The 26,271-nt window shown below is 41.3% G+C and overlaps 1 protein-coding gene across 2 annotated transcripts in view; it reads right to left on the reverse strand.

Annotated features, from left to right (window-relative positions):
* The window catches only part of STK39 (serine/threonine kinase 39), a 673,740-nt gene that overhangs the window by 93,085 nt on the left and 554,384 nt on the right, over window positions 1-26,271 (reverse strand). For both annotated transcript variants that reach the window (XM_073633992.1, XM_073633991.1), the window contains exon 16: window positions 2,981-3,049. In XM_073633992.1, the coding sequence (XP_073490093.1) occupies window positions 2,981-3,049 (69 nt within the window). The remainder of the gene's footprint in view (window positions 1-2,980; window positions 3,050-26,271) is intronic.

Genomic DNA, 26,271 nt, shown 5'->3' on the forward strand with positions numbered 1-26,271 from the left:
ATTTAAATGTTTACTGTGAGGGTATAGAATGGAGTAAATGTTCACTTTAAGGCTGAGAAAAAGACAAAAGTCCATCAAGTTCAACCTAATGTAATAGCACTAATTCAGAGGAAGATAAAACCAAAATCCAGTGAGATAGCTAACAATTTAGCTTCATAGGAGAGGAGAAAAACAGAATCTTTCCTGACCCTGTCAATGACATTTAGACAAATTCCCCAGAAGACTCCACTAATGAATCTTACCAACTACTGCTTGAGCTGTCCTTTCTACTACAACAAGCATTCAATCTAGATTTAAATTCTCTTATACTGTTGGTCAATATCAGCTATTCCAAAGAGAATTTCAAAGTCTGACTCCCTGTAAGAGCAAGATTACCTAATCCAAAGAAAAAAACACAGCCGGGTTGATTTACTAAATTAAAATAGACTGTGCATTTTGCAAAGTGCAGTTGTACTCTGCACGTGCAGTTGCTCCAGAGCTTCATAAATGAGGTAAGGTTTAACTTTACAAAGAATAACCAATCACATGCAAGGAAAATAAAAAAAAAAACTGCATTTTTGTTTGCACATGATTGGATGATGGAAGTCAGCAGAGCTTCTGCTCATTTACTAAGTTCTGGAGCAACTGCTCTTGTAGATCTCTCTCCTGGTGAACCACATATTAAAAGCTGATCTGTAGCCTACCTAAAAAGGTACCAGTATATTTATGTTTTTTATACCCAGTTATGCTTTTAAATATATTTACTACACGTGAGCCTGTCTTACTATTCGCCAAACAAAAATCTTGACAGAACCCAATTGTTGAACGTAAACAGAGGCCAACAGAAGGTACTTAACACAAGGATTCATTTATCGCTAGTCCCCCCCCTGCAAAAAAAAAGAACTTCCCTGTAATGAAGTATGCCCCATGTTGTGCAGGCAGCTGGATCCTGTAGAAATGTTCTGTGTTGGGATGTCCCATCCTCTTCCTATTGCTTTACTTCAGGCCACTGCTATAGTTAATAGTGCCAAGTCTTCTGTGAAGCCATAGTTAATACACCCCTTACCGAGACCGGGGACCTGCCCCCCCTCCTTTCCACTGAGAAAAATTATTTCAGAGTGTACACTGCATGCAACATGTTTACTGAATGGGGGAGAGAACCATGTGACTAATCAAAATTTCCCCCATTCAGAGATGACCGAGAAACACATGATTCAATCTAAACAACGGTGTGTTATTTACCCTTACATTGGAAATCCCAAGTAGTCATATTCTGATACTAACCCAGTACTGCAGATTTAGGACACATATGGGATCAAGACCATTGGACACATCACTCCTGCCGGTACCCTGCTGAGTTTTAGCTTCAGTTAAAACTAATTGGTCAATAACCATTTTTTTCAGCTATATCAAGCTCAGCCAAGCAAAGGATCGTCAGTTTTCAGATATCAAACCTAAGGTACAATATATTATCCTGAAATACAGAGGCGGCCCGTCCATCCGGAGCGCAGGGGCGACTCCCTCCTAATCCATGCAGGGCACTGGACGCATGGATTCCAATGGGTTTTTTTTTTTTAAGCACATGATTAGAGCCTGAGACCTTAAAAAAAGGGTGGGCTCAGGGTGCAGAGCACCGCAACCTAAGCCCACCCAGCTGTGTGACAATAGCGAATTGATATTTGCTATTATCTTCCTGATTCTCCTCCTGCCCAATCAGCAAGCAGATCCTGGGACCCAATTGGCCAGGGAGTCTCTGTTACTCCCGGCCAATCGGGTTTCAGGGCCCACTTCCTGTTGGGCCATGAGGAGAAGCAATGGCTCCGGAGCGAGGAGTAGCAGCAGCCCTACCCCTGATCCTTGTCATCTGCCTCCTAAGGTAAGGAGGCCTCTAATTGTCCACCTTCTAGGAAGGGGGAGGGGGATTTATCGCCGCCTCGCCATCTGTCTCCCGCAGTCTCCAGCTGACACTGCTGAAATAGCTACTCCAAATTCACTCTCCTTAATTTGGCATTGTCTTGTGTGTTGACTAATGTCTAAAGCTATACCCTCTGTTTGTGGGAGGAGGATATGCTAGAAAAGTGAGAGGACAAACTACAATATAAAACTCCTCCAAATTCTTTACTTCAGTCCAGATCAGCTTAACAGAATAGAAATAGTTAGAGCCAAGGCCTGCCCTTGTTGGCATGCAGACTCTATACATGGTATGAATCTGAGGAACTCTACACACACTGGTGAATTCTGACTTATTAGAATCCTTCAGGGAATTTGAAGTCAAACTGGCACTCCTTGGCATACTTGGCAATAGTCCACTTTCAGATTATGATAAGCTTCTCCTTTATAATGCAGGGAGAAAAAAAATTACTTCTATGGAATCCATCTATCATGCCTTAGAAATCAGCTTGGGTTACTTTGATCAATTGAGCCTTGCCTCTTTACAAGCTTACATACCTTAGAAGCAATTGTCCATCTAAATTTGAGAAAGAAAAGGATTGCTTAATGGCTTAATGATGACAAGTAAATGATGGCTTTAGGATGACAAAACGCTTCCTGATTTGGACTGAGGTTCCTGCGTTGTTTTATATCTCAGAGTAGCAGACAACTGTTCATTGTTTTAGTGTCCTAGAGGGCACAGAGTTGTGTAAAAAAAAAAAAGGATGTGTATGTATCTTCTGCATCTCGTTACCCTGTGTTCTGATGACCACTTTACCATAATGTCAAAAGGAAAACGTAATAATGGAAGAGTAAAAAAAAAGAGTTTAATATATTATTAAGCCGATTAATCAGATCACCTGTACAGCAATGAGTAATTGCAAAATAATTGCAAATATATTTTTCATGGTTCAGAGTTACTCGTTCTGTGTTGTGCTCAACAACTGCGATAGTCTCTGGATGTTCTAGCTGCCAGTAAAATCCTCAGAGACCCGAGGAAGGTTAAATGCAATTATTTCATTGAAATGCTAAAGTAATCATGTAACAGTTCCAAGAAAGAAATGTCATTTACCTATAACTACATCATGACCGTCCACGAGGCCCGCCGAGAAGAGCTCCTGCGAAACACCATCTGCTGTATCTTTGGAAACAGAAAAAAAACAGCACATATAAATGACACCTCCAGGACAAAGGCTGAGAGTGAAATGATTCACTAGTATGGCATGGCATTTGTGTTGAACCATAAAACTACGTATGGGAAGAAAGGTTAATTCCTCCTGTGTTGTTTATAATGCAGGTGCAGAAAAACAAATCAGCGTGGTTGAATAGATTGCTGCTCAATGCAGAACACAATCATCAGCAATAATCTTGGCTATTATGTGGTTTGTATGATGATATAAATAAGCTAGTAGCATGATACTAACTGCACTCTTTTCCAAACATATCTTTCACTGAATGTAGCAAAAGCTATCATTGTCAACTGCAACCTTTGATATTTGTGTGCACAGAAATTATTAGCTGCCAGTTTCCAGCAGCTGGTGGATGTTAACAAGCAATTAAAGTAGTGGGTCATGTGATTTAAGATCAACTGCCAATTAATGTGGTTCTAAAGCCTAAACATTTTTAACCAAAACGCATTCTCTATATTAGGGTAAAATATGTTCCAGTACCTAAAGCACCACTCCCCCCCCCTCTTATACTTACCTGAGCCCTCACTTGATCCAACGTTGTGCCTGTCAATGTTCTCTCAGGCTCACAGGGCCTGCAAAGCTCCCTTAAAGACTCGCTCCACACACTCCAGTGTGAAAGCGCTGCAGGATGGTAAAAAAGTCCTGCTAGCAGCATCTTTGGAGCGGTGAAGGAGCGGTATGTATACTGCTCCTTCACCACTCCTGCCCATTGAAATGAATGGGGCAGCGCGGCTATACCGCCAGCAAAGCGTCGCTGCAGCAGCGCTTTGCGGTGGTTTTAACCCTTTCTCGGCCGCTAGCAGGGGGGTAAAACCGCGACGCTAGCAGCCGAATACCGACGCTAAAACGACGGTAAAGCGGTGCTATTTTTTACCACCGGCGCCCGCACCTCCCCAGTGTGAAAGGGGAGTGTTGAGCACATGCCTTTTCTATTTTCATGTTCGAGTGGCCAATATGCATTTCATTTTAACATTAAAACTTGTAACTCTGCTGCACTTAGTGTGCGCTCTTCTTGTTTGTGTATCTATGGACACAGGCAGCGCGGCTCAGGATCAAGCCCAAAAGGTGTGCCACGATAGGAATCAGCTTCCTATGGTGCCACACCAAGAAGAGGAGGAGCAAGAAGCACTGGCAGAGGACCTCAGAAGAGAGGATCAGGATATGTAGGTTAATAAATAATAATAGTAAAATATATATATATATATATATATATATATATATATATATATATATATATATTAGATATTAGAGCTGCATGATTAATCATTAACAAGATCGTGATTCTACCCCCTCACGGTCTTAACACAGCATTTCCTTGATTCAGTGCAGAGAGTTCTCTGCTCAAGCCAACAGCTGTAAAAAAAAAAAAAAACAGGCAGTCTGCCACATTTATCACAACATCGCGAGATAAAGAGAAACATTGTAACATTTTGTTTTTTTAGAATTAGATCAAACGAATGAACTTCTGTCTGTAGATTAGAGCATTTTAACCACTTAAAGACTAAACCTTTTTCTGACACTTGTTGCTTACAAGTTAAAATCAGTATTTTTTGCTAGAAAATTACTAAAAAACCCCAAACATTAGAAATATTTTTTAGCAATATTTTTAGAAAAAATACACTTTAATTAATAAAAAAAAACAGTAAAGTTATCCAATTCTTTTGTATAATGTGAAAGATGATGTTACGCTGTGAGAATCGTGAGAGAATTGTTATCTTTGTTCTTAGCAAAAAAAATAGTGATTCTCATTTTAGCCAGAATCGTGCAGCTCTAATATATATATATATATATATATATATATATATATACACAACTTTTTGAGATGGGAATGAGAGACAACTATTAGCAAAAGTATGTAGGCACAGCACACACCCCTTGCCACGCCCCCTTAAAGGAGTATTAATAAAAAAAGTTATCAGTTGAACCCACAAGTGCTTTTTTAACCACTACTATTCCTTTTTTGAAAGATAAAAAGTGCATTTTATATACAACTGTATAGATCAGATGAAAAGAAGGGACAAATGAGGAGGAAAGAGGGACCGTGTTCCAAATCAGGGACAGTTGGGAGTTGGGAGCTATATATATATATATATATATATATATATATATATATATATATATATTTACAATGACTTTAATAGAAACCTAGAGAGGTAGAAACATGAAAGTTGTCACTGCTGACTTATTTTTCAAGGTGAAAACTCCTCCACTGTCATCTTTATACCTTCTTCACTAATTAGTGAATCCTTGACCTATAACAAGTAGATGTGTATCACATGTAGGGCCATGTTATTCCTAGGCCCACTTCTCAATAGGCATTTTCATAGGCAAACTGATAGTGGCAGCTCTCATATTTAATCTGGCAATAGACTATACAGAACTGTCTGCCTGTTCACACAGTCTAACCGTTTCACAATGCTCTTTTGGTGAAGGAATGCTCCAGTTTCTTCCTGTTTTTAAAAGGAAAATAATAATTCAAATTGGATCAAAATCTGAAGTGAAACTGGCTTGCCTTAAAGAGGAATGAAGTAAAGGCAAAACTTTTTTTTTTTTCACTTTGTATAGAGTAAGGAAAGTTAATTTCAATCTGTGTCCAATAGCCAAAACAAAAGTGAGTGGAAATCTCGACAAAGAACTTGTGCCCTACTAGAAGATTTCCCTTGCATTACTGTTCTGGGGAAAATCCAAAATTTTGAATCTTCTTTTACTTTCTCTTTCTTTCAAAGATTTTTATTAGTTTACAAGAACAAAAACAATAAGAACAGTCCTTCCATAGTTGGAAACTCAGTACATTATGGCAACATACAAACTTAGCCTTTATGGAGTAAAACATTCAACCAAGGTCTGGCACTTTAAACCTTAAGAACCCGTCCTACTACTAAGATGGTGGAACTGGATTGTGGGGGGAAGGACCTCTGGCACCCCTAGCGGGAGCAAACTGTGCCTGGAGGATTCCCTCATCGATCCTGAAGAAAGCTTTTGACCGTGTGGACTGTGATTGAGTACCAGCGTTGAACCAGCTAGCTCAGGGGAGAAGGCTACACGTCAGACTGTCATTCCAGAATCAAGCCTCGAAAATGGCCAAATAGAGTTGGAAAGTACGAAAGTGGAGAGGAGAGAGGAAGATGAAGGTAAGAGAGAGGGTCACAGAGAGAGAGAAAATAGAGGAGAGAGAGACAATCTTACTGGGAAGGAGCCGAGTGGCTGTCCCCATCAGCTTCTGGTTGGGCCTGGAATCCAGGGCGTAGAGGAACGCCCACGTGCAGGGACCAGGGTTCCAAAATGGATTCAAACGTCAGGACCGTGTCCGTTAACATGCTGGCAAGTTTTTCCTGAGACATGATCCAGGATATCTTACGTTTGGCTGCTATGAGCGTTACCGTGGGTTGTTTCCAAGCTTTGACTATGGTCATCTTGGCCCCTGGCAACATAAAGTGTATTAGTTTGCGGCTAGCCTTGGGGATTCTGGGGAGGTTGGAGTTTAGGAAAGCTATAGCTGGGGTTCTTGGGAGCTGGTGAGTAGTCACAGTTTGGATCAAGGTAAATATCTTGCTCCAGAACGACCTAATTCTAGGACACTCCTACCAAGTATGGGCCATGGAGCCCATAAGCTGGCAACCGCGGAAACAGAGAGGACTCGCTGTAGGGAAAAAGGAGGCCAACTTGGAGGTGGTGAGGTACCATTTGGTCATGACCTTGACGCTGGATTCAACTAGGGATATGTTTCTTACCCCCTTGAAAGCTCTGCAAAATGTCTGCCATCTCTCTAGGTCCCATTTCATTTTGAGGTCATTTTCCCACACTAGCATGTATGAGGATTTGGATGACGGGTGAGCAAGCGACTGGTAAATGATGGAGACTCCACCCCTCTGATCCATGGCCTGTCCACATCACATTTCATAACGTGTAAATTTGGGAGGGATTGGTTCCCCCTCCAAAGCTTGTGGAGCAAGTGCTGTATCTGTTGGAATCTGTAGTGCTCCGAGGCCGGCATTGCCAGATTCTGAACACAGAATTTCTGGGTAACCGGGCCTGAGGGGGTGAAGAAGTGCCCGATGCGATACAGCCCCTTGTCCAGCCACCATTGAAAGGACTTGATGTCCTGACCAGGGGGAAAGTCCTGGTTGTGGAAGATATGAGCCAAGGGTCTACATTCTGAGGTCAAGGAAGCTACAGGTCACATTTTATCCCATAGAGACAGGTTTTGTGAAAAGATAGGTGATAATATTGGGGGGTGGTCCTTGGAAGGGGTCCATAGGAGATAGTCTAAGGTATGGGGTGGGACAGCCTGTCTCTCTATGCTAACCCAGCCAGGTTTTTCAAACTTGGAGTAGACAATGGATTATTGAGCTATTCTTGCTGCTTGGAAGTATCAAAGCAGGCAGGGAAATCCCAACCCACCCCAATTCCTAGTTTGGAATAGAGCTTTTTGGGGAAGTCTGTGGCCTGATTCCCCCCCCCCAGATAAATTTAGTAACCTTGCTTTGGAAGGACTTTAGGTGATCCTTTCTAATGTTTATGGGGAGGGATCTAAACTGGTATAGCAGTCTGGGAAGGAGAGGCATTTTTTTTTTATGTATCCTCCCTAACCAGGACAAAGCCCCTTGTCCCAGTTTGTAAGGTCAAACTCAATCTTCCGATACATGGGTGGGAAATTAGATGGATACAAGTGCTCAATTTTGGCTGTGAGAGTGATCCCCAGATGCCTAATAGAGGAAGTGCTCCATTCAAACTTGAATGAGTTTTGCAATGCTGTGACTACTTCTGGTTTGAGGGAGACATTAAGTGCTTGAGATTTGGAATAATTTACTTTGAGGCCTGAGACGATGGAAAAATCGTTCAGGAGTTTGCAGAGAATGGGGAGGGTCGTAATCAGTGAGGTGATAAACAGGAGAATGTCATCAGCGAACAAACCACATTTGTGAGTTTGTGGACTGCAGGTTACGCCTTGGGTTGGAGCATATGGAGCTTATTGCGAACGCCAAGGACTCGATGGCAATAGTAAAAATTAAGGGGGATAGCAGACAGCCCTGTCTAGTGCCCCTAGCTATATTAAGGGGCTTTGAGTGGAGTCCCTGTGGGCGTATCATAGCCTTGGGGAGGAGTAGAGGGAGTGGTTCACCCCCATGAAGCGCTGGCCAAATCCCCAGCGCTCCATGAGGGCAAAAATGTAAGGCGAGGTCACCAAGTCAAAAGCTTTTAAGCAAGTCAAGAGAGAGCAACATTCCCTCCTGTTTGGGGCCCCGATCCCAGCCAGATTGTAGGAGGGAAATTATATCTATGGCCCTGTCTGCCCGGTATGAACCCAACCTGGTCTTTGTGGATGTACCGACTGATGAAAGATGCCAGGCGGTTGGCCAGGATTTTCGTCAGAATCTTAAGGTCGTTGTTTATGAGGGAGATGGGTCTATAATTCCACACTTCCTCTAAGTTTTTGTCTGGTTTGGGTATTAAAGTTATATAGGCCGTATTGAGATGGGGGTCTAAGGGGGAGCCCTGGGTCTTTGCGTTGAAAAATTTTGCCATGTATGGGGCAAGTGTATCAGCGAAAGTAGGGTACCGAAAGGCCATCAGGTACAGGAGCCATTCCCTTTTTAAGTTATTTAAAAACCTCCAATATCTCTTCCAACGAAAAGGGGGCCTCTATCGAGTTTTCATGCTCGATAGATAGGGGTGGTAGAGGAAGGTCCTTCAGGAAGTTATGAATTTCTGGACCCTTGTCCACGGAGCGTGAACCATAGAGTTGGGAGTAGAAGTCCTGGAATGCCGTGAGTATTTTGTTTGGGTTGGCTGTGGGGGGTTGTCCCGCTATCCTAATCCGGAGGTGGTTTGAGCGCAAAACCATGGAGAATTTACTTTCTCTTTCAATGATAACAGTAAACATGACAAACAGAGAGGGTAAATCTCCCCAACAGTGGCATAGACAACAACAAACAAAATGATAGGGGTTCTACTCTCTCCAAAACTAAATAAATTATGTCTAGACACGTAATATGAATGCCTTAATAGGTGGCAAAAAGAAGTGTATTATAATGTGTATTGCATTGCCACATCAGGGCATAAACATATGCCCCCCCTTTTTCCAGAATTAACACTTACTAATAAAACAATCACATCCCGTAAAGTGTTACTAAACCCAGGACTCTGGATTCACTATATCTGGTCTCCCACAGTGCACAGAACATTGAAATGACATAGTTTTAGTAAATATAAATGGCTAAATACCTTTTCTAATCAGCAGTATATAGCAGTCTTGTGACTTCGATCAGTGTCTGGTTAAAGCTTGTAGGAGGAGTTTTCATTCTCCCCTGATTGTCCTATGAGGCTGCAGGACCCCTGACCCTCTGTCTGGATAGTGCTGGTTGGCCCTGTGATGATCTCATGCACTCCCCCAAGAAAAAAAACTACTCTCATACCAAACTGAGCATGTGCAGCTTGCACAGAGCAAGGTCCATAAAGACATGGATGAGTGAGTTTGGGGTGGAGCAACTTGATTGGCCTGCACAGAGTCCTGACCTCAACCCAATAGAACACCTTTGGGATGAATTAGAGTGGAGACTGCGTGCCAGTGCCTGACCTAACAAATGCGCTTCTGCAGGGCAGCCATCAGAAATTTTGGGGCCCCTTAAACAGCTTTAGGCCTGGGCCCCCCTCCCCACCAGCCTGACCACCAACATTACCCAGAGTCCAGAGTTTAAGACCCCTTTCACATTGGGGGCGGAGCACTTGCAGGACATTAGAAAAAGTCCCGCAAGCAGCATCTTTCGGGCGATGCGGGAGCGTTGTATACACCGCTACTCCACCGCTCATCATTGAAATCAATTGGCACCGCTGCCGATGCACCTGCAAAGCGCTTCGGCAGTGGTGCTTTGCGGGTGCTTTTAACCCTTTCCTCAGTGGCTAGTGGGTGCTAAAAGCGCCCTGCTATCGGCCGAAAAATGCTGCTATAAAAGTGGTAAAGCTCTGCTAAAATTAGCAGCGCTTTACTGCTAATGACCCCCCCCGCCCCAGTGAAAGTAGCCTAAGACCCCTTTCACACTGGGGCGCTTTGCAGTCACTATAACGCTAAAAATAGGGCCTGCAAAGTGCCCTGAAAGAGCCGCTGCTGTCTCTCCAATGTGAGCCCCGAGGGCTTTCACACTGGAGCGGTGCGCTGGCAGGACGCTAAAAAAGATTCTGCTAGCAGCATCTTTGGAGCAGTGAAGGAGCGGAGTGTATACCCCTCCTCCACCGCTCCTGCCCATTGAAATCAATGGGCACCGCAGCTATACCGCCAGCAAAGCTCTGCTGCAGCAGTGCTTTGCAGGTGGTTTTAACCCTTTTGCGGCCTCTAGCGGGGGTTAAAAGCACCCCGCTAGCGGCCCGAATACCCCCGCAAATACGACGGTGAAGCGCCGCTGAAATTAGCGGTGCTATACCGCCGATGCCCCAGTGTGAAAGGGGCCTAAGGCATAGTTCACCGTTACCATCAAACTGCCTATGCAGATAAGGGATGTCTGTAAATAAAAAATAAAAAGCGTTTGGAGCCAGAGCTAAAGACCAGCACTGTGTAAACTGCTGCCTGTAATCTGTGTCATATAGACAGGGACTGAGATTCACAACACTCGGGCTTACTGCAGAAGATCTACGAGCTCCTCCTGTGTCTTTGCTGGCTCTGGACTGTGGGCTCTGTGTCTCCGCCCCCTGGATGCCGGCTGATGATTGGTCCCCTGTCCCCCACGGGGTCGGGATCTCTGCAGCTCTGGAACTGAAGTCTGTCTCCAGACTGTGTCTGCACTGTGGGGGAAGTGAGAGGAGGATTCTTTCTCTAGTGCAGCCAGCCACCGCGCCACGCAGATTTCATGTGCTGCTGTAGGTGGAGTGGGACCTGCCCAGCTGGGCCCCTTGGGATTCTCGGGCCCCTCACTTAAGTGCTGCCTGTACCCCCCTGATGGCAGCCCAGCGCTTATGGAAGAATGGTCAAACATTCCCATAGACACACTCCTAAATCTTGTGGACAGCCTTCCCAGAAGAGTTGAAGCTGTTATAGCTGCAAAGGATGGGCCAACTCAATATTGAACCCTACAGACTAAGACTGGGATGCTATTAAAGTTCATGTGTGTGTAAAGGCAGGCGTCACAATACTTTTGACAATATAGTGTTTATCGACATATTTGTAAAAGTTAGGCTTTGTCCTGAAACCTACAGACTCCCCCCTCCCCCCCCCCTATAATGTGATGGGCAACCTCCCTGACAAATAGGACAGCTTAGCAGCTGAAAACAGGACGACCAAATTCTACTTCTACAGGGAAAAAAATCAAGCATATATATATATATATATATATATATATATTTTGACTTAGGGTGCTTTCACACCGAGGTGTTGGGGGCGTCGGCGGTATAGCGCCGCTATTGTTAGCGGCGCTTTACCGTTGTTTTAGCGGCGCTATTCGGCCACTAGTGGGGTGCTTTTAAACCCTGGCTAGCCGCCGAAAAAGGGTTAAACCCGCTTTGCTGGCGGTTCGGGGGCGCTGCCCCATTGATTTCAATGAACAGGGGCGCTTTAGGAGCGATGAAGCCAGGTGGGAGGTAGCGAAACTAGTAGAGGTGGAGCCTGGCGGTGGACTGATCGATACTGAGTGAGAGTGTTCAGACTTGTTTCTATGCTTTTAATCGTTTTAATAAATGTGAGTTTATTTCTAGCTGGGCTTGAGATGTTTCATTATCTAATCCCTCGGCTACTGCACTATAGGAGGCACTTTTTCTTGTCTTTTTTTATCTCTGCATCTACTGGTCTTAAACATGAATTGAGCTTTAAAGCAGCACAGTGGATGCAGTGGATGCAGGCCACATACCGTTTTTCTTGAGCAAAGTAAACATCACAGAGGATCCTTTGGAGAGAGTATTGGCACTAAGTGCAAAGGAGTATTTGACCCCTTGGGGTCGCATAAAGGAGGACAGCGGCCATTGCATGTGGTGGTGGGTGCACTCCAGGATAAGGAGTTTTTCAGAAGAAGTATCACATTTGTTTTTTTCCACATCATTGAAGGAATTATCATCTACTGATCATTGGACTTTTTTCATTTTATTTTTGTATATTGCATTATTAGCTGATGGTTTTGGTTTATTTTATATATTGTATTATTGCAGCGCTGTCACACTTTTTTCCATTTGTCAGCTTTAGGATCGGTGTATACACCGCTCCTACAGCACTGCAAAGATGCTGCTTGCAGGACTTTTTTTACTGTCCTGCAAGCGCACCGCTTCAGTGTGAAAGCATTTGGGCTTTTACACTGGAGAGACAGGAGAGGCGCTTTACAGGCGCTATGCAGGCACTATTTTTAGCACTATAGTGCCTGTAAAGCGCCTCAGTGTGAAAGCAGTCATAAGCCTCATACACACGATCGGACTTTGTACAAACTTTCCCTTGGATTTTTGTACAAAGGGCGTTGGCCGTAAACTAATTAAGCATAGACACGGCAGGACTTTTTCAGCCAACTTTCACCAAATCACGTGGTTTTTCAGCTTTTTACCGCCACCCTTTGGTCAACTTCTGTATTGTTGTCTGATCTTTTGCATTGGCTCTGAGCATGCGTGTTTGTATTTTGGACTAAAGTCCTATAGACTTGTGTACACATGATAGGATTTTGCACCATAGGACTTTTGTTCCCGGAAAGTTTGTCTGTTTGCACAGCCAACATTTGTCCAATGAAAACCGAAAAAGTTTGTCCGGTGGAGCATACACACGGTAGGATGTTTACTTAAAACAGCTAATTTGCATGTTTTTGTCAAAAAGTCCTATCGTGTGTATGGGCCTTTACTGAACCTTTAAGCATGCAATTTTTGTTCTATCATATGCTTTGTTTGTCTTCAACACTTACCGGTACTATTTTTACAGCGCAGTGCTGTGACCTCCAGAATGTTCTGCATCAGTTCCCCAAACTTCCGGTTTAGGGAGTGTGAGTGCACCAAACACATCACAGAGAAAGAGCCGCTCTAAGGCCTCTTTTCTTGAATGATCCGTTCAGGTCCGCCTGTCAGTTTTTTAGGCGGACCTGAACGGACCCTCCATAGACCTCTATGGAGCGTCGGATGTCAGCGGTGAGATGTCCGCTGACATCCGACCCGCTCCGATCCGAAAAATTGTAACGGAGGAAAAACCTACTTTTCCATCCGTTTTCGGATCGGATCGGATGACGACGGACTCTACCGTACGTCGTCATCCGATCCCCCATTGGGGAGAGCGGCGCTCTGACAGGTCCGTCGCTGCACAGTGTGCAGCGACGGACCTGTCATCTGCCTGCTCAGCGGGGATCGGCGGAGCGATCCCCGCTGAGCAAGCGGATGTTCACGGGGAGGATCATCACGGATCCGCACCGTGTGAAAGGACCCTAACAGCATAGGCCCTGCTGCTGTTAATCACGTTGCTAATAGGATAGCTTTTGGGGTATTACTATGGGTGGATGCATGTATGCAGCATAGGGACACTGCTGCAGTCCAGCACGGAAGTGTAAACACAGAGGTGGCTCTGCGTTTTTATTCATACTCCTTCTGGCATTCACCTTCAAAGCCTGATTATGGTCCCCTGATCACCAACTGTATATCTTCTCTAAAAAATATTATAGTTTACAGCCACCACTGACACTTAATATTGATAAGAAAATAAAACTTTTTTGCACTATTGACTTGAACTATAAAAGCCAACATTATCCTGTCTTTCCTTTCTCTAAATGCATTGCCTGTTATATGAAACAGAGAATTTGTTTCCAAAATATGTACTATTATGCTATTATGTGACACATTATTCCCTAGAGAAAGCTCATACAGGTCTGGGACAGATGCTGCTTCTTATGATGCAGGGAAAAAAAGGCTTCAAAACATCCTTTGCACAAATTGAAGCTTTTTGCCTGACAGCTGCTTAAACCCCTCATTTCCACCTAACATTAACCATGTAGATCGCTCAGCGCTACTGGCTTGCAGCCATGTTCGTGTTCATGTCTTGGGCATCACATAAAACTTAGGTTAGAAACAAAAAAAATAAGCATGATAAGCTGAAAATGTTATCCTGTAGCACAGATAAATCTGATTCTCTGCATAAAGTTTGTTTTATAAAAAAAAAATTTGGATCATACTAATTAACTGCTTCAGCCCCGGAAGATTTTACCCCTTTCCAGACCAGAGCACTTTTTACAATTTGGCACTGCGTCGTTTTAACTGACAATTGTGCGGTCATGCAATGCTGTACCCAAATCAAATTTGCGTCCTTTTTTCCCACAAATAGAGCTTTCTTTTGGTGGTATTTGATCACCTCTGCAATTTTTTTTTTTTGTGCTATAAACAAAAAAAAAAGCGACAATTTTGAAAAAAACAAAAACATTTTTTACTTTTTGCTATAATAAATATTCCCTAATTTAAAAAAAAAAAAAAAAACACATTTCTTCATAAGTTTATGCGAATATATATTCTTCTACATATTTTTGGTAAAAAAAATCTCAATAAGCGTATATTGATTGGTTTGCGCAAAAGTTATAGTGTCTACAAACTATGGGAAAGATTTATGGCATTTTTATTTTGTTTTACTAGTAATGGCGGTGATCTGCGATTTTTAGCGGGACTGCAATATTGCGACGGACAGATTGGACACTTTTGCCTCATTTTTGGGACCAATGACATTTATAAAAGCGATCAGTGCTATAAAAATGCACTGATTACTGTGTAAATGTCACAGTAGGGGGCAATCAAGGGGTTAAATGTGTGTTCCCTCAGTGTGTTCTAACTGTATGGACTGTAGGACTGAGTAGGACAGGAGACATATTGCTGTTCATACTTACTAGTTACAAAGGTAAGTCATAGTTATAGTTGGGCATATGGTTGTGCCACATCCAGTGTCTACAAAAATTGAAACAAAATCCCCTGGTGGCGGACTTTTAAGGCACAAAGGTAATAAAGAATATTGTAATATGAAAAAATATTTATTAAAGTATGAAAAATACAAAACATTTAATGAAAAGCACATTTAAAGTGAACATTCCAGTGTTGTCATTCAAAACAGAATACAAATAATGGGCTAATATTTCTTGTACCCAAAGCGTTTCGGAGTGAAAATGTAGTTCTTCTTCTTCAGGGGTATAGTTTAAACAAGAAAATCAGTATTATAGACTGGAATGACAATTGTTGCCGATTAAAAACATGAAGGTGCCCAGAAAAGTTGTTTCCAAATTGCTTGAGCCAGAGAGTTCAACATAAAGGCATACCTCAGGAGCAAGAAAGTGCCTTGCCCATAAATGCTGGTCCAGCTCCCCCACACACACACACACACACACACAACACCAACCCAAAAGGGAGAAGCCAGAGGACCCAGTGGGGCCGAAAAACAGGAAAAAGACCCTGCAAAATGGTGCGTGGAAGTTGCTTGGCTATACAAGGATGAGTGTTGTTATTGTATAGTAAAGAGGGGGGGCCGCAGGCGCCACAACTGATGAGATCCTGTGACCGCTCGCTCCAGTATCCAGCCAAGACTGTTCCTACTTACCAGGAACAAACAACATGTCTCTTTTCCTCTGACAACACAGGGATTTGTGTGTTTACACACACAAATCCCTGTGCTGGCACTCGTGCACGCGACCGCGCGTGGCCGGCGGCGTTCGTGCCCGCTAGCCACGCACATCGGGTCCCCCCACCATGCAGCGGCGCGCGCAAGCCCTCTGGTGGCCGAAAAAGGGAAGGATGTACCTGTACGGGATTTTCCCCAGGAGAGCCATTATGCCGCAGTATATCTGCGTGAGCCGTTCGGGAACGGGTTAAAAAAACAATCCACCACTTAAATGTTAGAGTAAGCCTACAAGACCATTCACATCAGCTTCTCTTTCTTCTACAGCACCTTTGGAAGCTCTGAAACTCTGCAAATTCCTTTATGCAAATAGAGCCTTCTTCCAGAATATTTGTGCTTACTGTACACCACCCCCATTACGTAAACAGGGGACACGGCAATAGAGATGCTTAGGAGGCAGAGTAATGTATCAACTTCTCAGATGAATTTACTATAGGCATTAGAGAGTTCCCAGGTTCCAAGGCTCCTGTTGTGTCCCGGATAAATGAAGAATAGATGTGCAATACCCTATATGCTCGCTCTAGTATGTAAATGGTAGCTTTGCAAGATATGATTATAGGTTTGCTTTTAATAATCAACAATCCCAACTCCAAAAAAATGGGATGCTGTGTAAAATCTACATAAAAACAGAATGCAATAATTTGCAAATCTTGTAAAACCATATTTTATTCACAATAGAAAATAGAAAACATATCAAATATTTAAACTGAGAAAATGTACCATTTTAAGAAAAAAATAAGGTAATTTTGAAATTGATGGCAGCAACATGTCTCAAAAAAAGTTGGGACAGGGCCATGTTTACCATGATGTAGAATCCTGGAATTCTTCTTTTAACAAAGGAAACTGAGAAGACCAGTTGCTGGAGTTTTGGGGGAGGAATGTTGTCCAAATCTTGCCTGATATAGGATTCTAACTGCTCAACAATCCTGGGTCGTCTTTGTTGCATTTTTAATTTCAAGATGCACAAAATATTTCAAGTTGGTGAAAGGTCTGGACTGCAGGTAAGCCAGTACTTTGAAGCCATGCTGTTGTCATAGATGCAGTATGTGGTTTAGCATTGTCCTGCTGAAATATGCAAGGCCTTCCCGAAAACAATATCATCTGGGTGGGAGCATATGTGGCTCTAAAACCTGTATATATCAGCATTGATGGTGTCTTTCTAGTTGCAAGCTGCCCATTCTGTATACACTAATGTACCCCTATACCATCAGAGATGCAAGCTTTTGAACTAAGCACTGATAAAAAGCCAGAAGGTCCCTCTTTAGTTTGGAGCAGGGGTCTCCAAACTATGGCCCTCCAGTTGTTCAGGAACTACAATTCCCATCATGCCTAGTCATGTCTGTGAATGTCAGAGATTTACAATCTCTTGGGACATGTAGTTCCGCAATAGCCGCAGTTTGGAGATTCCTGGTTTGGAGGATGTGGTGCACATGGTTGCCAAATTTTGATTTGTCTAACCACAGAACAGTTTCCCACTTTGTAACAGACCATTTTAAATGAGTCGTGACCCAGAGAAGACAGCAGTGTTTCTGGAACATGTTCAGATATGGCTTTTTCTTTGCATGATGTAGCTTTTCCTTGCATTTTTGGATCACATGGCAAACACTGTTCACAGACAGTGATTTTTGGAAATATTGGTGATGTCCACCTTTTTCTTAAAATAGTATTTTTGTAAATTTTTCTCAGTTTAGACATTTGATATGCTCTATTGTGAATAAAATTTGGGTTTATGAGGTTTGCAAATCATTGCATTCTGTTTTTATGTAGATTTTACACAGCGTCCCAACTTTTTTTTGGAACTGGGGTTGTAAAAAAAAACAAAAAAAAAACCATAAAACAAAAAATGTGCTACCGGTATATTGCTCCCAAAAAGAACCTTAATTGTGACCAGAGAAAATCATGGAGGTAAACGAATGTAATTTGAATTAAACTAATTTTACTTTAACTGTTTCAACATTTTCGGTTGGAAACCTGTAGTTCTGTAAAAAAGTAAGTACAACCAATAGAAATTGTTGACTTTTTCATCATATTTAGACTTAAACAAACATTAGATCTAGATTTGAATAGTGTCCTCAGATAAAGATGATATACTTGAACTAATGGCACAAAAAATTTACATGGTGTATTTATTTTTCTTATCTAACATAACAAATATGCAGATTTGTCACATGAAAAAAGAAAGTAAACCCATACATTTATCATCATTACAAATCCATGAAAATTAGAATTGGGTATTCCTGATTAGGTATCAATGATTAGAACCTCCTTAGTGGGTATGCAGGTGGAACCTCTCCTATTTAAGCCATAGATATCTAGAATCGGGTCTTATCTTTGCTATTAAGAGGTGTGATGTCAGTATGCCAAGATCAATAGAGCTCTCTGAAATATAGTTGTAGATGCCTAGGAGTTTGCAATGGGATTTAAAAGATTGCTCAATGACTTGAAATCAATTGTTTTACTGTAAGGAAAAAAAAACATAGACTTCAAACAGCTAATTTATCCAGGATTGGTCGATCTAGCATATTAAGCCTAAGAGCTGACTGATGCTAAAGAAGTCTCCCAGAACCCCAAAATCTAATTGTAGGTTGTTCAAGTAACTCTTGTAACTGTTGGGAACAAAGTGCGTGCATCCACAATAAGAAATAGATTGCAAAAATTCAACCTGCATCAGAAGTGTGTTAAGAAACAGTCTTCGCTGTCCAAAAAGAACTTTAGAGCAAGATTACAGTTTGACATTGAACATACTGGCAAAGACATGGCCTTCTGAACAAGGATGAGCTCAAGCATGTTCAGATTCTAGTCCAAACCCACCTGAGCTATCCTACCAGGAAGCTGTCACTGAACACCACCAATCCTACATGGCTGGGGCATTCCTCGCAGCTGCACGTATACAATCGTTTTGTATGCGTGCAGCTGTGAGGGAGGAAATGCACTGGCCACTGATGGTTGGCGGTGTGCAATGACAGCTTCCTGCAGGATAGCTCAGGTGGGTTTAGACTAGGATCCAAAAATGCCTGAACTCATGTTTACTCTAGAACAATGTAGTGAAGACTAATCAGTCAAAGATAGAGTTGTTTGGTTGCAGTAACAGTAGCCATGTTCGGCACAAACTGAAGACCGTGGGGTTGATTTACAAAGGGCAAATAGGCTGCTCACTTTGCGAGTGAATTTTTTTACTTTGCAAGGGAATTTTCCCTTACATAGTGAATGTGGGTAAAGCTCACATTGCAAAGGATACCCAATCATGTGCAAGGAAAATATTATAATGTATTATATTAAGTATAAGTAGTAAATAAGTATAACAGTTTTTTAGCTATCTAGCTGGAGAGTGTGCAGGGATTTGTTGTACTGTTCTGTGGATTGTCCTGCCAATCTGTGGACTGCTCTGCAAATGTGCACCTTTACTTTTGATAGTTATTCATTTGAGTGTCTGCCATAATTGCTTTTTTTTACAACAATACAACAATATATAAATTGTTGAATTTATGCAAACAATTCTTACAATTCTTAGCCAGTTGCAAAAAATGTTGGATCACTGCAAACCTTGTACAGGGATACTAAACAGAAAAAATAAACAAAATTTACAATAATGATAGTTTATCAAATTTCTCTGAAAGATTCAGTTACAAGATTAATATTCAAATTTATCACAAAACCTCCTGCAGCAAAGCTAACTTATGGCATTTTAGGCCCCCATGAACATCATAGGCACCAAAAAAAGGAGCATTCAAGTCCAAAAAGTGAACAGTGTTGAAAGAATCTAAACAAAAACAATGGTTTTCTATGTACTTTTTTTCCACTTGATGTTCAGAACTGTTCACATCAGAAATGCTTAGCCTTGATTATTAAATACAAAAAAAATGTGTTCAAGGCCCATTTGATTTTGCTAAACAGAAAAAATAAACAAAATTTGCTGACATTTAGACACACGTAAAAGAATGTAAAAGGGCATCTTTTTTTTATGCATCTAAATTGATTTTCTTTAGGGAAAAGACACTGCCAGGAGACATGCATCCAAACAGACACAAACTTAATTCTAGTGTGTATGAGGCCTTAAAGTCCTGCCTGCTCTTAGCATGAGTTGGGATACTGGAAGATAGGGTTTGTAACTAGCCATAGAGGGAAAAAAGCCATGAATGAAGAGAACCTCTAGTGCCTAGAAACAGCAATTCTGGGATACATAAAGTAAAGCTAAACATAAAACATATTAAAGTCAGCCCCTTCACAGCTAAGAAAAAAGGTGAATACAGAAGAAAATTTGGAAGTGGAAAGATAGAAAGAAAAAAAATGTTCAATAGAGAAAAATGGTAAACAGTCTTAGGGAAGACCAAAACAGAGGACAGTGCAACTGCATATACATTGCAGAACCTTCAATTTAGTAACTAACAAACGATAGTCATATTTTTCTGCATTGTAGAAACAAATCTGACAAGATTTTATAAAGCAACCCTTTCCCTTTTCCCAGTATTTACAGAAATGGCGGCCAAAAATATGAATTTTTCAGCCTATGAAAAGTCACCAGTACATGACCCATAAAAAGAATCTCTGCTTAAGTCTTTCCCCAGAGACACTATTATTCCCCCTTGGACACCATCCTTCCTATTGCAAAGCATAGAAAAAATGAAGCCATATTGTCAATTACAGAGTGCACATCTCAGAACATAGGTCAAATGTTAGACCTTTGGGGAGCAGTAAGGACCCTAGCATTTGACTGTTAAGTGAGGGGAGAGGGGGCAGAGATTTATTTTAACCACTTGGTGCCCGCGCAAAAGCCAAAAGACAGCTACAGTGCAGGATTAAATTGCTGGGAGGGCGTACATGGATGTCCTCCCGTGCTCGGGCTTCCCCCCCCCGCTCTGTGATCACCGAGTCCCTTTACCACGTGATCAGCTGTCAGTCAATGACAGCTGATCACATGATGTAAACAGAAGCTGGTAAGCGGCTTTTTTTCCCCTCACGCTGACAGCATTGCATGTCGAGCAATTGTCATTCAAAGTATGATAGCACTGAAAGCTGAAAATTGGCCTGTGCAGGAAGAGGGTGAAAGTGCCCTGTATTGAAGTGGTTAAGATGGTGATCCAACTTGGATGCGACTTCCATTAAATTCAGTAGGCTGACATCAGATCCAAGTCAGACCAAAGTAGTGTAAGAACCTTTCCAAAAGTCAGACCAGTTAGGAGAGGTCTCATTGGGAAACATTGATTTTTACATGTCATGCGGCTTTTGCTCTCAAAGCCGGAGAGATTGTCACACCAGTGTGAACCAGGCCTAACACTGAACTCCAGGAATTCAGCCACTTTGCAAAATGTGAAGGAATACTCATGGTGTGCCTGCACATTTTACAAAGTGTCTGAATTCCTATAGTTCAGCTTTAATGTTTGTGTAATAGTGCTTTTTCCATTTGAATGTGTATTACCTATGCTATTATACTGTACCCAACATTATACCAATTATCCAGGCAATATTAATACATAGACCAGCATTTTTAAGCACATGCCAGAACTGCCAATCCTGATCTGGAACCGGTTCTAAATGATCCTGCCAGTTATTAATTTTCCCTACATTAAAGACCTAGAATATAAGTATAGTACCATATATTGGTTACTGGCGACCTTAAAAACATTGATCATTTTGTTGTTGTTTGTGTTTTATCATGTTAAGTGGGCTTTTTTAGCCCAGGCAGCAATAAAAACTTGGCAAATGCAGTAAGGCAATGGAAAATAATGTGTACAACAGGTGCCCTACCCTTCTGAATTCACACCAACAAAGTGATGTCAAGACTGCAGATAAGTAGACACTTCTCTGTGATATACTGTATCATTGGATGTCAAATCCATTAACTTTATTTTACAATATTCTTTTAAATAAAAGCTTGGAAACTACTATGACCGTTTCAATTCGGCAGTAAATCTTTAAGGTCAATCAGTGTACAAGGGAAAGGAGTGCAATCATTTATATTAGAATAAAATGTTTGATAATAAAAACAAAACCTTCTATTTGTTACAAAGAAAGCCATTAGTACCATAATTGTTTTTGGATCCATACTCTACTTGCTACAAATAAAAATACAGCAACAGATATTTGCAAAGTTACCAAACCCCAGTTATGAAGAACAAACATGATGTTCTAAAAATCTTCATCTATTTTTGTGCAAATTTAATTGTAGGCTCTACACAATCTGCCTGCTTCCAGAACTTACTGCTTTTGATGGTCTAGATTCATATTAAACTACTTAGACCTGTAGTGGAACAATGGATTTTGAATTTATTTAGCCCATAAATACTCTTTTAATCTGCCATGAAGTAGATAGTACCAATCAGGTTTTATGTTTCAATAAGCCGTTATTGAGCATGTAGAAATACAATATCAAAAAGAAGACAAATGGATGCACATGTCGATCGTGAAAAACTTGTCTTATAAGCAGAGCAGGTAAGAGGAGAACATATAACATGTACACCAAGAGATAGTATTTAACAACATGTTAACATTACATCAATATGAAATAAGTGCATGCAGCCTATTGCATTAGGGTGTGCACCCCATAGCTCACACACACATATAAATATGTATATGTATATATATATATATATATATATATATATATATATATTTATATATATATATATATATATATATATATATATATATATATATATATATATATATATACACACACACACACTCTAATAAATACATGTAAACAAACATTTTAAAGTGTATTAAAACATGGACGGTGTCAGCAGAGCAGTGGATGGTGTCAGTAGAGCAGAGGTTGGTGTCAGTAGGACATTGGATAATGTCAGTTTTTGTTTCTATTTTTTTACAAGATTATTATTTTTTATTATTTTTTACAATTTTTTAAGGAGCCCCGTTGGGTGGCTTTGGGAAAATATCAGGGGTCTAAATGGGCCTCTGATGTCTCACTTTTGAGAGATAGAAAGGGACAGAGGACAGAGATTCCCCAGTATCTTTCTCTGCAGCCTCAGCTTCACTAGACAGTGAATGAATGTGCTAAGTGGCTTCCTGTTCATTCACAAACTGAAGCAACACAGTTTACTATGCTTCAGTTATGAATGAACACAGCAGGTTTGATTTACTAAAACTGGAGAGTGCAAAATCTGGTGCAGCTCTGCATAGTAATCATCAGCTTCCAGGTATTTTTGTCAAAGCTTAATTGAACAAGGTGAAGTTAGAAGTTAATTGGCTACCATGCACAGCTAAAACAGATTTTGCACTCTCCAGTTTTTAGTACATTTTTCTTAGCAAATTTTTGCTTAAATGCGAAATTTTGGTTTACTTCTTTAATAATTTCACACAACCCAGTATGACGGAGGAGTGCCAGTGCCTTGTGATATTAAGTTTAGCTGAGAGGAGAATATGAACGATAATAGTTCTAGAAGATGGAGGAATAGTATCTATATTTAGTTGGAGAATAGCTAATTCAATGAAAAGGAGGAATGATACAGTTGTAAATTCAGATATGAGTTTGAAGACCTGATTCCAATACAAGCTTAGAGACTTACAATACCACAAAATATGAATGAGAGAAACTAAAGAGCCACAACCCCTCCAACATTGAGCAGAGTTGGTGTATGAGTATTTAGAAAGTTTGTAGAATGTAATATGCCATTATGTATTATTTTTAGCATTAATTGCCAGTAGTCAGCACAAAGGGTAGGGCTATAGGACATCCTGATAGCAGTTTGACATGTCGTGTCATGGAAAGATTGGTCCAAGTCAGGTTCCCACTAGTATGGGTCTTAGAATATCAGCGGGTGTTCATTTTTGGTAAAAGAAGGAAATGCCCTTAGTTGCAGGGTAAATAAGAGTCATAAAACTAGTACAACTCCATCTCTGTCAGATATGTTGTTTGTAATTGTTGGTTCTGGTGAAGATGAGAAATTTGTACATTGCAATAATATTCCAATAGGAGTAGCTGGCAGGTTTCTTGTAATTCAGCAAAGGGCTTTAGTTTCCCATTTCTAATGAGATCCTGAAGTGCACGAACACCTAGTTGTATCCAAGGGGTCATATTCAAATGAGGGATATGTAATTCCGTGGGTATAAATATCATTGGAAGGTGGGGGTGCATAGTACATAAAGTGGAGAATAGCCAGGCTGCCTCTATAGTAGTGTGTATTGAGGGGTGGTGTGATAATGGTAAAGCACTGCCAGCCAGGTCTGCGAGTAGGTAGGTTCTGAAGGAGTTGATGCTGATCAGCTCAGCTCAATTAATCTGGTGTGAACAAGCCCTTAATATGATATATAATTACAGTACTAATATACTGTATGCAATAACACACCACTATAATATAACTAGTGTACATTAAAACTCTACATATGTGCTGTACACCCTAAAGGATACATTCACCTTTAAAAAAAAAATTATCAATGCACATCAGGTAAAACAAATGTGCATTTATTTTTATTTTTTATTGAGAGCCTGGAAAGCATTACACCCATGATCAGCAGATTGTGGGAGCAAAGCAGGGCTCTTGCAGACATTGAGGTTTATTTACTAAAGTTGGAGAGTGCAAAATCAGGCTCACTTCTGCATAGAGATCAGCTTCTAACTTCAGCGTGTTCAATTTGGTAATAAAACTTGAAACCTAATTGCTTTCCATGCAGAAGTGAGCTTAATTTTCCACTCTCCAACTTTAGTAAATAAACCCCTCTGTGTGTAAGCTGTCTGGCCAAGCAGTCACACACTAACAGAAAACATCAATGACCTACCACAGCGCTCAACTACAAGCTGACAGCCACAAAGACTGCCGGACCTTGTAGTTTTCCAGTCACAAATCTCAGTGAATGAATGACATGGCCAGGCCACAGCCGGGGGCGGATTCCGGCAAGTCCACGTTCTTTGCAGATTGTAATAGAGTGGGGGTCAGTGGAAACAGCCCCCTAAAATTGGGTTTAACATGTTACATATGTGAACTTATCTTTAACCCATTCCCACTGAGGCTGATCTCACTGACAGAACCCCAACTAGGGGACCAGAGACTGTTTGCCACACATATATGTGGCTTCACAGAAGTGGATCTTCCTCCATGGGGCCGCACATGGCGTGCGTACATGTGTTTGTGCTGACAGCTCAGGGTCTTGTACTAACAATCGGGAGTTTGGAGGATTGGCTATCACTCACATGACTGCTGTTATAGACAGTGATTGGCTATCACAGTGATGAGTCATTGTACAACCCACCTCTGTGTTGTTTCTCCTGTATATTTTTCTCCTTGCTAGAGTAGACAGTTGTAAAAAAAAAAAAACATTTGAAAAAATAAATAAATAATCAGGATAAAATAGCTAGATCAGGGTTTGCTCTGGGTCAGTGTCATTGCCAGGGTCAAAAGCTAGGGTGAAAGGGATAGGTCAAAGGTTAGGATCAGTGTGTTTTAGATGAGATTAACCAGTTCAGGTCCACCCTATAGCAGGACGACACCTGTGCACCGAAGCACGTGTAGATACGTGATCCGATACTTTCAAAGAGTTAAGGGTTCAAGCTAAACAAGGTTCAAGACAGGATTATTCAAGAAATTGTCCAGGGAACTGTCCAGCATTCCAGGAAGGCAGCAAGAACAGACATTGCCTGACACAGCAGAAATTCCAGGGTCAAATCCAGGCCCTGAAACACTGCAAAAAATACTAGCACATTATAACAGACTAACCTGCACACTAACCTGCGCACAGAGCCCTCCAGCACAGCTCCCTGGTACTTTTATCTTCACCTGGTCTTCCTTCTAGGTTCGTGGGCTCCGGCTGTATGAACAGCTGGGGCCATGATGACGCCACACCTACACAAGCGGGAGAACTGGCATGGAGCTTCGAAGGTACGGCACTGGTATGCCACCCCTTCAGAGAGCATGTGCCGGTGGGTTCACCGGCTGCACCCTGTGTGAATATCACCTAAAGAATGCAAGTTTAGGAGATATTAACTGTACCTGCAGTTAAGTCTTATTATAGGCTTACCTGTAGATACAAGTTATAAAAGCAGACTTCAACTTTAAAGGTAGGACAAAAAGGACTTATAATCTTTTCTCCAACTTGCTTGGCTCTATGGTCTTGAACTCTGTGTAGATAGATATCCAACAAACAAATTAACATTCTTTTTGTACCAGCCTATAAGTGTGTAGTGCTCAGGGAAGAGAAAATAAGCTTTGCATTGCTTTTGCAATAGGTTTATTATATATATATATATATATATATATATATATATATATATATAAAAAAATAGCATTGAACTAGTACTAGATGCACTTATGTCATGTGAGTGTTCCTTGCTCTTTTAACCTTGTTTTTTCATAATAAACCTATTACACTACAAGAAGCCTCTTTTCTCTTTTCTGAGCACTTACTGTATAAGGCTGGCGCAGGAACATTCCAGTAGAGGAGATTATGAAGTGCCTTTTTATATACCTTTAAACGTGTGGTCATTCTGAAGCGGTAAGCTCCTGTTTAGTAGGCGGAGGGATTGCACCGAGCACAGAGTGACACCCTTTTCATACTGATAGACTTTTGATGAGCTTGTGATGTGTTCCCATTGACTTTCATTAGAAGTTGTCGATTTGGTGCACTTTTGAAAAA

The sequence above is a fragment of the Aquarana catesbeiana genome, linkage group LG06, assembly GCF_042186555.1.
Source record: "Aquarana catesbeiana isolate 2022-GZ linkage group LG06, ASM4218655v1, whole genome shotgun sequence".
NCBI classification, from domain to species: Eukaryota; Metazoa; Chordata; class Amphibia; order Anura; family Ranidae; genus Aquarana; species Aquarana catesbeiana.